This window comes from Camelina sativa, chromosome 20 (assembly GCF_000633955.1).
Source record: "Camelina sativa cultivar DH55 chromosome 20, Cs, whole genome shotgun sequence".
Lineage (NCBI taxonomy): Eukaryota > Viridiplantae > Streptophyta > Magnoliopsida > Brassicales > Brassicaceae > Camelina > Camelina sativa.
Window position 1 is genome coordinate 22,657,754 of NC_025704.1, and position 14,172 is coordinate 22,671,925.

The 14,172-nt window shown below is 33.1% G+C and overlaps 2 protein-coding genes across 4 annotated transcripts; both read left to right on the top strand.

The window, feature by feature from the left end:
- LOC104771450 (putative pumilio homolog 13) lies at positions 2,985–5,720 on the top strand. The gene is made up of 5 exons (XM_019242132.1): positions 2,985–3,877; positions 4,006–4,177; positions 4,716–4,888; positions 4,959–5,208; positions 5,305–5,720. Exons 1-5 carry the CDS (start codon positions 2,985–2,987, stop codon positions 5,404–5,406), a joined length of 1,590 nt encoding a protein of 529 aa, XP_019097677.1. The 3' UTR covers positions 5,407–5,720.
- Positions 6,721–10,628, top strand: LOC104771451 (aspartic proteinase-like protein 2). Of its 3 annotated transcripts, XM_010495978.1 has the most exons (13): positions 6,721–7,093; positions 7,174–7,294; positions 7,404–7,650; positions 7,744–7,831; positions 7,933–8,089; positions 8,430–8,512; positions 8,588–8,684; positions 8,793–8,862; positions 9,035–9,235; positions 9,629–9,753; positions 9,846–9,947; positions 10,036–10,133; positions 10,206–10,628. In XM_010495978.1, exons 1-13 carry the CDS (start codon positions 6,858–6,860, stop codon positions 10,411–10,413), a joined length of 1,833 nt encoding a protein of 610 aa, XP_010494280.1. In that variant the 5' UTR covers positions 6,721–6,857; the 3' UTR covers positions 10,414–10,628. The 3 variants fall into 3 exon arrangements, with proteins under 3 accessions (XP_010494280.1, XP_010494278.1, XP_010494279.1); XM_010495976.1 differs by having other exon boundaries at positions 7,404–7,831; XM_010495977.1 differs by having other exon boundaries at positions 7,404–7,831; positions 10,221–10,628.

A 14,172-nucleotide genomic window follows, 5' to 3' on the forward strand; every position in this document is an offset into this window, starting at 1 on the left:
CCATGAGAATATGAAACTGTACTTGGTAAAATTGTGACTTTTCGGCAGACATTTTGTGACTTGGTTACGGACACTTTGACTGTATAAATTTTGACTATAGAATTTTTAGTTAAAGAGATTTTAACTATATAATATTTGACTATAAATTTTTTTAGTTTTTCGTACTTAGCAAACCAAACGCCAGATATAAGTAGGTTTACGGATCGGAAGAGAACGTAAGATCCATTAAGAAACAGACCTATGGACTGTGAGTGAACATGGGCCCACTCAGAACATTATTTTAAAGAAAACCCTAGACTCGTAACTCTAGTTTTTTTTTCTCTTACAAGCTCTGCCACCTCTCTTCTTCCTCTTTTCTTTTGTGAAATTTCTTTATTTCTTATCATATTTTTTCTTCTTCTTTAATATATTTTTTAATTATTTTTCTAGTCATCTCTATTCCAAGTTCAAAACATTGTTTATCATTCATGGAACGAAAACGAATCAACCAAAAAACTCCATAAAATATAATTGTGTAAATCTTTCACAAATAAATATAGAGTTTCAGAGGTTGCTGGTTCGATCAACTTTATCAAATTTTTCTGTTTTTACTGGTGTTTTAGGTATCTTATCTTCTATAAATTCTAACGATGAACCTAAAATCTGATATTCGATTTAGAATTGAACCGGTTCAATCATCAATCCAGGTTTGGTTTACTAAATACGATTAATTTTCAAGTAATATTAGATTTTATTTTATTTCATTTTTATGTGAAAATATTAGATTATATATATATATATATATATAATGATAAAGATTCTAGGTGTAGGTTTTGAAAGATACGATAGATTCTGTTATGTAATTTTTGTAAAAATAAAATATATAGTTTAATGATTGAAATTGTAAAATTTACATGGAACAAGTAAATAAAAAATGATTAAATGGAATTAAAATTTTTAATAAAAAATTAGATATATTAAAAGAAATCCTAGACTTGTAATCCCAACAATCTTATCATCTTTTATCTCTCTTACAAGCGCCACCACCTTTCTTTTCCCTCTTTTCATTCATTTTTTTTGTTTTCCTTTATTTCTCATCATTATATTTCTTCTCCGATAATATGATTATTTTATTCATCGGAAAATTCTGATTTCCTTACATACATAGGTGATACTTACATTAGGCGAAAACTCTAGTGTGAGCAACAAAGTGTATATTTGTGGCAAACAAGCAATAAATGGTTTTTTTTTTTGCAAACTACTCTGTTTTGGTGAAAATTGTGTCTTTCCCAGCCGAGTGGCCAAGTTTTTCAACATAACTCAAAGAGATGCAAAGCGACAAGGGAGAATTCTTTACCTTTTCTTTAACTTTTATTACTTCGTCAAGCTAATATCAAAGTAGATAATTTGACACATAAAATACGTATTGAACCGCTGATGAGTTTATGTGAAAACAATATTGTGACTTGTTTGAGCTAATTTTATAAAGTTGTTGACAAAAAATGATTATTTATTCTTCTTCTCATCTCTATTTCGAGTTCAAAACATTGTTTAAGCATTCATGGAACGAATTATCAAAAAAAAAATTTGAAAAATAATGGTTTGAAACTTTTACAAATAGACACCACGTTTGGAGTGTTGCTGGTTCGATCCATTTTGTTGAATTTCTTTTTACTGATATTTTAGGTATTTTCTCTTTTAAAGATTTTGACGATAAATTTAAAGACTAATATCTGATTTACAATTGAACCGGTTCACTCAACTTTCCCAGTTTGGTTTTTTTTTTCAACCAAACATTAAATTAAATTAAAAAAGAACTCCAAGATTGATTGCCCAAACAGGAAGATAAAAGTTTACAAAAAAAAAATCAGAAATTATAGATCCCAGTTTGGTTTATAAAATGTTGTTTTTGATATTTTTTAATAATCAAAAAATTATAATTGCTAAGCATAAATTTAAAATAATTAGGTGAAATTAAATATTTTAATAAAAACAAGATATTTTAAAGAAAACCCTAGACTCGTAACTCTAATTTTTTTTTTCTCTTACAAGCACCGCCACCTCCCTTCTTCCTCTTTTCTTGTGGTTTTTCTTTATTTCTCATCATTTTGTTTCTTCTTCTTTAATATTTGATAATTATATTCTCGTCGTCTTTATTCCAAGTTCAAAACATTGTTTATCATTCATCGGATGAATCAGCACAAAAAAATCCAAAGAAGATAATGGTGTAAATCTTTCACAATTAAATGTAGAATTTTGAAGGGTTGGTGGTTCGATCAATTTTACCGAATTCTCTATCTTTAATGGTGTTTTAAGTATCTTATATTCTATAGATTCTGACGGTGAACCTAAAATCTGATATTCGATTTGCAATTGAACCGGTTCAATCGTCAATTCAGGTTTGGTTTACAAAGTATGGTTAATTTTCAAGTAATATTATATTTTATTATATTTCATTTTTATGAAAATATATTAGATTTTATATTTATGTTATTTGATATTAGAGATTTTAAGTGTAGATTTAGATATATACAAAAGAAGATTACGATAGATATTCTGATGTAATTATCGTTAAAAATAAAAATTATTGAAATTGTGAAAAAAAAGTATATCAAGACTTTGACTTGGAATATATTTTTCCTGACTATTTAATGTGCATGGGAAAGAAAAACTTAAGAAGAGGCAGAAGAAGCAATTGAAAGCGAAGGTGATAGAGAGATTTCTCAAAAAAACGTATTCAATCTCTCTTTTCCTTAAGTTTTTCTTTTGTTTTTTACTTTTTTTTTTTTTTTTTCCTCTGCAATTAAGTTTACCATAATCACGCCTTCCTCCATTAATCCCTAAATCCTCTTAAGTATCTCACCTTCCTTTTTTTCCCTTCGTATTATTTTTTTTTACAGATAAAAAAGTACTCTTTCTTAGTTCTTTCCCTAATATATATATTTACTCTTTTCACTTTTATTTTTTAATTTCCATAGATTTTTTCAGCTTCCTTGGAGAGAGTCATGGACAAGAAGTTTCGTGTCAACACTAACGGCGAACGCGACATCTGGTCAACGGCGGAGGAGACTCCGGAAACGGCAACGTTTAGGCGAGGTGGGACTCAGTCACAACCACCGCAGATGCAGCAGCAGCCGTCGTCTCAGTTTCATCAACCGGAGAGTTCTCACCAGAGAGTTTCTAATGGTTTCTTGAGTGATCTGCAAACCCTAGAATCCTCTTTTGGTGGCCTCTCTTTCTCTGATTCAACTGTTCGTCAGAACGGTCAACCGATGCCCCCTAATCGGTACAACCAGGTGATCAACGGCGGCGGTAGTGGCGTTGTTGGTGGTGGTAATGGGTACATGCCTCCTCTGAGTGTTGGTTACTACCAGCGTGAATTCGAAGAGATCCCGAGGTTTAATCGGATGCAGCAGAGACTGTCTGTTCAGAACGATTGTTCTAATCGATCGTCGTATGATACTTATGGGTTGCTTAACAATGGTTTCTTGAATGGAGTTTCTTATTCTTCAAGAAACCATGTCTCAGATCAGAACCCTTGGGACCACAGTAATGGCTTTGGGACTGGAATGAACAATCTTTGGATGGGTTTTGGTTATAACCATGATCAGGCGTTGGCTATGGCGAACTGGAGGGAGCCGCCATCGATACTTTCGATGGCTAAGGATAAAGATTTGAGAGACCATCTGCTGATGACTCTCTTGGGTCCTCAGGAGAGAGTTGATGTGATCTTCAACGCTCTCATTGCTCATCTCTTTGACTTGATGGTGGACTCTCATGCTAATGATGTCGTTAGGAGGCTTATGGACAAATGCAGCCCCGAACAGCTCATTCAGATTCTTGATATGGTTACTCAGTCCCAGTCTCAGTTTGTTAACCTATGCTTTGATCCACTCGGGTAGACACTTCTGAATCTTTTTTTTGACTTTTGATATATATGATTATGCATTGCTTAGGGTCATGAATCTTTGTTTTTATGATTGCTATAGTTTGTAACTAGTAATGTCTTTGTTTTGGAGATATCAGAACCAAGGCAATGCAATCGCTGGTGATTAATATAAGACTTCGTTGTGGGGAGGATCAAATTTTGCGCTTCCTGGGAGCTATAACCATGGTAGCTCTTCGATTGTCAAGGAGCAGCAATGCTAAAGAAGTGATTTTGGAATGCTTTTGCCAGTTTACTTTCCTGCAGTGTAGGGTAAGCATCTCATTCGCAGTTGTCTGCTTCAGTACTTGGAAGTATATTATGTTAGAGATGATGGTTGGTCCTTTGTTATGTGAATGTGAATGTGAATGGATACCTCAAAATTTAAGTTGGTTAGTAATGAACCTTCTGTTGATAAACTTGAAATCTATTCATCTGATGAATCTTTGTTTCTGGTCATAGAGTTGTTTAGTACTTTTGCTTACTAAGATGAGCCCTTCTTTATCAAGCTTCAAGTCACTTTCTTATACCATATAGTTGAAGAGAATCCACTGTAGCAGCTCAAGTAGATTAGTCGATTTGCTTGTTGTCGGTTAAATTTTGCAATGTCTGTTTTATTCAGGTTCAAGATTTGTTATAGAATTCATGACTGAAAAGTATCCTAGAATCTGTAGTATAGTCTAACCTTAGTAACTTTATTTCTTGTGGTACAAGTAAAATGAGCCATGGATCATATTTTCATATGCTAAGTATTCTTGAGGAAATGACACTCTTTCTTCTCCATCTGTGTTTTGTCTTTTATCCTTCGCAGCATCTTGTTGAAGTTGTAGCTGGACACTGTTACCAGATAGCGATTGATCAACACGGCTGCTGCCTGATTCAGCAATGTTTTAACAATAAACGTCCGATGCCTTTTCAAATAAGGCAACGTTTTATTAGCGAGATAATCACTCATGCGTTGAAACTCTGCTTGAACTGCTACGGGTAAGCATAAGATGAATGATACACAAATCGTCTTTATTGTTTATTACTCACAAGTATGTTTTCCTTTCAGAAACTACGTGGTGCAATATGTCGTGGAGCTGGAAAACCAACAGGTGACAGAAGCGCTCGTGGTACAGCTGTTAGGGAGCTATGCATACCTCGCCCGTAACAAATATGGAAGTCATGCTGTCCAGAAGTTGCTGCAGCTAAAGAGTATCAACACTAGGTTGATCGTAAATGACTTGGTTCAAGAGATTGATACACTTCTTGTCGACCCGTTTGGGAACTATGTCATTCAAACCGCATGGTTTGTCTCTAAGGTAAAGGCCGCGTGTGCTTATACGTTTGTCTAAAACTTTGGTTTCTGCTTAGAGGGATGGTGAGATAATGAGGAATCTTGTTTGGTGTCTTTGCAGGATGATGTGCGCCACATGTTGAAGTGGCATATTGAGCGTAATATTCGGTTGATGAGGTGTAACAAGTTTGGGAACAAGATTCTGGAGAGGCTCAATCTCTAAAGGAGAGAGGAGGAGCCCAATGGTAGAAAAGAGAAACAATGTTGTTTGGTGTTTATTAGTTGGCTTTGGTGTTGTTAGCTTTCTCTGTTTTGATTGATTCAGATTTGTGTTGTTGCTGATTACTAGTATTTGATTAGCCGTTGTTGATGTTTTCTAGGTGAGAGTGTTCTCTGTGGGTGTTTTCTTTTACTTTAACGTTTTGTTAAATCATAGGATAATTGTTAGACACAGCACCAAAAAAAACACACCATGTCTTGTTTGTGTGAGATTTAAGTGTGTTTTGTGTTGTGTTCTGAGCTTTTTCTCTATGTAAAACTCTGAACTATTCTTTATTTTTAGAGTCATGATGTTTGTTGTCTTTTTTCTTCTTTTTTTCCATTATTGCTTACTTTGGTCAAAGCTCTTTGACTATCTCTGTTTCTGCTCCGTCCTAATTAGAAATGATACGTACTTTATATGTTCTGATGATAAGGCTGCTTTTTTTTTTTTTTTTTGACCTCCAATAAGGCTGCTTTTGCTCTTTTATTTTTTAGTGCTATAAATATCAACTCTATAAAGAAAAAAAGTGATTATTGAGATTTTGTGTTTTAATTGTCTCAAATAAATTTTCTTAGATCTTATCAGTGTTTTAAAACAAAATAAAAATCCGGATTGGTCGGCTGAACCGGTTGAAACATGAATCGGATACCAGTTTGCTTTGGTTGGCCAAAAAAACCCATGGAAAAAAAAAACAAAACCTTAAAAGCGAATCACATTATTGTGGACCTTGTTGGTATATTGTAATTTACAAACCTTCAGTCCTGTGAACCTCTAACGTAAATGTGACAGCAGCGTGGTGGTCAATGTGAGTGTGGAGTGAAGAGGATGGTTTATCCATTTGGAATCCTCAAAAGGAACGACATCAGTGTGGAAGTTAAGGAGAAGGGCATGTAGGTTTGTGCCCTTTTGGAGAGGAGAGGAGAAGTGGCTTACCCTTAACCACCACTTTTGAAAGGGTGGCTTGTTCGCGTTTGGGTTCTCTCCTATATCATGACATGACAACAATGAGGTTTCACAAAGGTTGCATGCATGTAAAAGTTCATTGATTGGATTGAGGCGTCCTGTCCTGTGATAAACCAAAACAAATTTGGATTTTTTTGTTTTTGTATTTTCATTGTAGTACTACTAGTAAGTAAGATCTGTTGTAGTTAACGCGCTCTGAAGCAGGTAAAGGAGTTGTGATCGTTGACTTTAACAGACTTGTTAACCGCCACGTGTCAGTACGTTATTCGTCTTAAGAGGCACAAAAATGGAAAATAATAAAATAGAGAGACCATTTCATTCTCTCTTCCTCTTTTCATTTTTCTCGACGACGGAGCCACGGTGGAGTTGACTCCGCTTAAACCCCCTCCGTCGCCACCGGCGTTCTTCAATTTAAATCCCAATCCACTGATCTCCTCAATCCACCACCCATGGATCGAGCTTCGCTCCTCCTCATCCTCCTTCTCTTCATCACCACCGTCTCTATATTCTTCTTCGATCTGACCACCGCCGATGAGCTCGATTTAACAGCCGAATCGCCTATGATTTTCCCGCTTAGCTACTCTTCTTTACCTCCGCGAGTCGAGGATATTCGCCGCCGTCGTCTCCACCAATCTCAGCTCCCTAACGCTCACATGAAACTCTACGATGACCTCCTCTCTAACGGGTTCGTCTTCTTTCTCGATTTAATTACCAATTTTAGTCCTATTGTGTTAAAATCTAGGTTTATGACTCATCTTTTTACAGCTACTACACTACACGATTATGGATTGGAACACCACCACAAGAGTTTGCTTTGATTGTAGATACTGGTAGTACTGTTACTTACGTTCCTTGCTCCACTTGTAAACAGTGTGGGAAGCATCAGGTGAGTCTTGTTTGTGTGATTAGGCTTGGTTCTGTAGTTTTCATTGCCCTGAGGGATGGTTCTGTAGTTTTCATTGCCCTGAGGGATTTTGTTTTATAACTGTTTTCAGGATCCCAAGTTTCAACCTGAGTTGTCTAGTAGTTACCAGGCTTTGAAATGTAATCCTGACTGTAATTGTGATGATGAAGGGAAATTATGTGTTTACGAAAGACGGTATGCTGAGATGAGTTCGAGTAGTGGGGTTTTAAGTGAGGATTTGATATCTTTTGGTAACGAGAGTCAGCTTTCTCCGCAACGTGCTGTTTTTGGATGCGAGAATGTGGAAACTGGCGATCTTTTTAGCCAACGTGCTGATGGTATAATGGGTTTGGGTCGTGGTAAGCTTAGTGTTGTTGATCAGCTTGTTGATAAGGGTGTTATCGAGGATACTTTTTCTTTGTGTTATGGAGGTATGGAAGTTGGAGGTGGTGCTATGGTACTTGGTAAAATATCTCCTCCAGCTGGAATGGTGTTTTCTCATTCGGATCCTTTCCGCAGGTAGAGTAACTTCATAATATTTGCAGTTCGTTTGTATCTGAGTAATTTGAGAGTTGATTTCGAGCTTCTCACAACATCACTGTAGTTTCGGGTGTTTGCAGTCCGTATTATAACATTGACCTGAAACAAATGCATGTTGCTGGCAAGTCTCTAAAGCTAAACCCAAAGGTCTTTAATGGAAAGCATGGAACCGTTTTGGATAGTGGAACAACATATGCTTATTTCCCCAAGGAAGCCTTTATAGCCATTAAGGCTGCGGTAAGATATCTTAAGTCGTATATATGTTTGCTCATTATCTCTCAGCTCTTTCCTCTTTACGAGTCTCTATTCTCCACTAGTTTGTTTTTGGTCTCTGAAGCATTGGTGTTAAGAGATTCCTGTTTATGTTATTTTGTATCGCACATGCATCACAATTACAATCTGTCAGACATTAAGAACTTAATAAAGTTGCTAGAGCTATGTAAAATATTCCTGTCATGCCTAATGGATGACCTTTGACAAAAGATTGTGCTATTTGAGCTTATAGTATAAAATTGTAGGAGACAAATGCTGATGTTTCTTCATTATTGTGCTCGCATGTGATTATGTGGTATTGCAGGTCATTAAGGAAATTCCATCTCTGAAACGGATCCATGGTCCAGACCCAAATTATGATGATGTTTGTTTCTCCGGCGCTGGAAGGTTTGTTTGAACAACAATACACGCAACTTCAAATTTATATGTTTTCTAAGAATACTGATTTTGGATACGAATCAGGGATGTGGCTGAGATACACAATTTTTTTCCTGAGATCGCTATGGAATTTGGAAATGGTCAGAAACTGATTCTTTCTCCTGAGAACTACTTATTCAGGGTAATAACTTGGTAAAGTAAATTTGGCTAATCTTTTTCTTATAAGTACTTGTTTGATCCTTCAGGCAAGTATTAACAGTTTCCATTTTCCTTCCTGACATGCTTATAGCACACTAAAGTTAGAGGCGCATACTGCCTTGGAATATTTCCTGATAGAGACTCAACGACACTCCTAGGAGGTACTAAATATCTTGCATGCATTCCCATTTCCATTAAAGCATTTTATCATGTAGGCTTTAATGTCAAAGGAGACAATGTGGTTTCCTGTCTTTTCAAGTCATTTTCAATTTTTATGTTGGTTTTGCTTTCATGTGATGAGCGTAAAGTTGGTACATCTTATATTGTGACCAGGAATTGTTGTCCGCAATACGCTTGTCACTTATGATCGTGAGAATGATAAGCTCGGGTTTCTGAAGACCAACTGTTCTGATCTATGGAGAAGGCTTGCGGCACCAGATTCTCCTGCGCCTACTTCACCAGTTTCCCAAAATAAAAGTTCTAGTATTTCTCCAAGTCCCGCTACGAGCGAGTCTTCTACCACTGATCTTCCAGGTAGTTTAGCCTTGTATGTCTCTATGTTGCTAGTCGCTATCAAAGTTGCAGTCGTTGGTCGCTAGCGACTGCAAACGAGTAGGAACTATATCTGTCATTGTATGTATTGAGAAAATTATTCAGAAGTTTGCTGAATCGAAACATTTCTTGGACATGCCATTTTCCTAAATTCTTTTGGAAGACTATTTATCCGCATTGAAAGTCTGGTTTTCTGGTGATGAAAAAGTGAAATTTCTCCTAAACTAAATTAAATTACTCCTAAAATAAGTTAGTCGTTATAACCCAGAGCCTCATCAACATTATCCATATCACTGTCATTGGCTACATCAGAACTTCATTTAATTTTCTATTTTGGCGTTAACCTGTTTTTGGCTATATCTTGTGAACATGTAGGTGTTTTCCGAGTTGGAGTTATCACCTTCGAAGTGTCAATTAGCGTGAATAATTCTTCACAGAAGCCTGAGTTCTCAGAGATGGCTGATTTCATTGCCCATGAGTTAGACATTAAAAGTTCACAGGCATGCTTCTAACAGTCATTTGACTAGTTTTTCTCTGTCTGAGGTGCTTTCGTTGTGATTAAATCGTTCCATATGACTATTGTTATTGTCAGGTTCACTTGCTGAATATCTCATCCAGGGGAAATGAGTATCGCCTGAAATGGGGAATCTTTCCCGCAGAATCATCTGAGTACATTTCCAATACTACGGCATTGGTAGTTTTCTTTTTCCTTACAAATGATGGTTTAAGTATCTTCATACGCAGATGAAAAGATGTGAGTTCTACTTTTTACGTGTTTGCAGAACATAATGCTGCTTCTGAAGGAAAACCGATTGCGCCTACCTGGACAATTTGGAAGCTACAAGTTGCTAGAATGGAAGGCTGAGCAAAAGCAGAAACAGTAGGTTCCATTGTTCTCATATCTATCGTCACACTGGTTTAGTGGATTTGATCTATCTTACGGGTTTTGTAGTGGTGATTTTGGCAGGAGCTGGTGGGAGAAACACGTATTCGGGGTGGTTGCGGGAGTGGTGATATCATTGCTGGTTACTTCGGCGATGATCAAACTTGTATTGGTGTGGAGACGTAGAAAGCAAGAGGAAGCTACTTATGAGCCTGTAAGTGCTGCTGTTAAAGAACAAGAACTTCAGCCTCTCTCCTCTGATACATCTAATGCTTGAGCCTCCCCATCACTTATAGAGTTTTATATCTCTCTCTTTCTTTATATATATTTTATATACGTTTGATAGAAAGATATTAAACACAGGAAACAAGATTCCTAATTAAAAAGACACTTTGATTTTAAGTAAATTGATGTAGTTATTACGTGTTATTTTTGATGTATAAGTTAAAAGAAAGAAAATAGAGAAAAAATGGTTGGAATGTTTTTTCGCTTCTTGCTTAATTTCTGATTTCGAGAGGTGTTTTGGTATTTGAAAAGTTTAGGACGTGAGGGTTTGTTTTGTGTGAGACAAAGCTACTCAAGCTCACACTTAATCACTTAGGTGTATTTATCTCAATATTTTGAGTTTTGATACGTTTTTGAATGGTCTTTATGATTTTCTGTGTATATCTGCAATCTCATTCTAGGGCAATAAAACTCTGATTATTTTTTCAAGGGTTTTGTCTTGAAATCAAAAATAAGTAAGATAAATAAACATAAATATTCAAAATTTGGATGTTAAACACCGATAAATATTCAAAATCAGCGTAGTCATCTATAACCGAACATCATGAAAAGGAATTAACTCATGAACCCATTTAATTTGATGGGTAAATGGTTAATTGAGTTGATCTATTAAAGTATTAATTAATTAATTAATATTAGCATAAAACAATTATAATTAATTAATCCTATTATATTAATTGAGAAGTACAAATATGAAACTAACCTTAATATGTGTAAAAATTACATTCAATTGCCAATAGAAAATTTTAATTAAGATTAATTAAATAAAGAAATAAATAAAATTAATTAAAAATAAAAACGCTGACAGATCAATATAAAAAAATGTAGAAAAGTAAAAGAAACATATTCAAATCAAAACTAATTTGTACTTGAAAAATAAAAAATAAAAATTAACTGCCAAGATTTTTTAAAAATAAGGATAAATATTTTTCAAGTAGAGTTTATTTTCTTCTTTAATTTTATATTGTCATGCCAATGATTTTAAATAATTATTAGTTAAAAATATATATTTTCTTTCTATAATAAATTATGGACGAAAATTACAAAATATTTTTTAAAAAAACAAATCAGAATTTCAAAAAATAAGATTTTATATCCAAGTAGTCAATATAATTATTTTTAATAACTAGATTTCAAAATTTTTGTTAAAATTTCAAATTATGATTATCCTATCATCTTTATTTTATTTTATTTACAAATTGTTTGAAATTTTCATATAATACTTATGATTAATAAAATGCATATTTTTCTGCATATGTTGTGATTTGAATTTTTAAAAACAAAAATATATTATTCGATCTATGAAAATAAAATGTGTGTTTTAATTTTCACATTGGCGGGGTGGTAAAACTAAATTTATATAGCTGATAAATTAATAAATTTTATTTGTTCATAATTATAATATTAAAATTACTACTTCATATTTCACAAAATAATGATGCAAATACAACAAACAAACAATATAAAACTGTAATATACGTCAAAAAGAAAATACTATAATATTCTAAAATAATTAGTATTCAAAAAACATATATAGATTTACAGAATAATTAAAAATAAATATTATCTAAAACAAAATAATTTTTTTAAAAAATATCTAACAATAACTTTTATTATTCTATTATAATTTTTTTTTTTTAAATATTGACATGTGCTTTAAGCACGAGATATTTCCTAATCTTAATTATAATTATCACCATCATCATCATCATCACATTTTTTTTGTCATCATTGAATCAACATCCATAATCAATCCTTACTACGCAAAATAACGCGACTTAATAGAATCGAACTCCGGTGGGATCAGTCGCAGAGGTGGTGCTATAACCACTTGACTAAAAATCCTTGCACATCATCACATTTTTTGATGTGCAATTGTGTATTTACGTTTTTTGGTGGATTATAAATTCACATTTTGGTGAAAAATTAGCGCTATTATAACCAAACCCATTAGCTTTTTTTTTTGACAATTTTTATTAACTTATTTAATGATTAACCCATTAGAGTAAAAAATTTCAAGTCATTAGAATGTATGAGTTGTAACATGAATCTTGACTCATTTTGGCATCCATAGTTTTTCTTAAACACCATATTTGTTTTGATATGTATTTCCAAAAATTTATCTATAAGTTTTGGGTTTTTACATTTTTTTACTTATACAAAAATTACATTTTTGTATGACATTTATTATTAATAAAATTATATATATATGTTACCTATGGCACTAAAACTCTTTGGCGTAAGAACATGAACGAACATGTAATAGACCTAATTTTACCTATATTTTAATAAATTTTCTTAATTTTTTTTAGCAACCTATTGATCATTTTTCAGTGATCACCACAACTATTTGGTTATTCTCACAAGTCACACAACTCGCTTGCTTGTGTATCACATTTACTACAAAAAAAATTGACACCCACATTGAAATATTATAAGCTCTTATCAATCTTCGAGCCACTAAATTATCATCCCAGACAGGTACCTCCCAGTGATTTTACAGATAAATGAACATGGGTGCAAAAAGACTCGTCGAAATCACCATTTACAGCTGCATAAACTTTGCACCGTAGTAGTAACGATCAAGTCCAAAAAACAAAGGGTCTACATAAGTCACTATCTTTCTTTCTTTTTTTCTTTTCTATAAATATGAAGGAGACAAGAGATAAGTAGTACATAATTTTATTTCTTTAAGTTGTATTATTCTTTGAAATATTCTCTTTAAGTGTATTCATTGCTAGTAATTAATAATAATGCAGGTAAAGTAATTATTTTAACCCCTAACTCTCGGTATGACTAATGAAGCCAAACCATATAACCTATTTTGTAACCTAATAATGAATCAAATAATAACTATAATTTTATAACTTATAACTATGATAAAGTCTACCAAAAAGAAGTTGTGTTCTTCCGAAATTTTAAATAGGAGATGCTTTAAATTGAACTCTATACCCTAAACCATTTAGGGTTTAATCTTGAAACATATTTTACTATTTATCAATTAACTTAATAAAATGCAAAAAAAAATATTCTCATATACTATTTATAAGAATATAACTTTTCTAATTCTATTAACAATAAAACTATAATCACTTATTATGGATTTAAGAATATACACAATAAGATCTCAAAATTCATACTTGTAAAAACTTTTTAAAAAATATTTTTTGCATTTTATTGTTTGTCATTGAAAAATAATGAAATATGTTTCAAAATTGAACCTTAAACCCTGTATTATACCCTAAAGGGTTTAGGGTATAGGATTTAGGGTTTAGACTTTAGATTTTAGAGTTCAATCTTAAAACATATTTCATGATTTATAAATTAACAATGTCAAATGTAAAATAATAATAACATTCAATAGGAATAAATATAAAAATACAAATAAATTATAAAAATTGGTTAGGTGTTTAGTATTCTTTCAAGAGTAGTGTACATTATTCTTTATGGTTTTAATTGTAAAACTTTTAACTTACAAATTAAATATTTGATAAAAAAAATATTATGATCAGAATCTTATTATTATAACATATTTTCTATTTCATAATAGTATTCTAAAATATTTTAAATAAAGAAAAGTGATTAACATGAAATAAGAAAATAGACATAAGCTTCTTAAATAAGAGAATCCATCCAAAAGAGCAAAGACTGAGAGCGGATCTGCCAAGAAAGCAGTGTTCGCTAGACTTTGGACGGAGGAAGATGATATTCTTCTGTTTCAAGGATTGGTGGACTACAAGAGCAGTCGGGG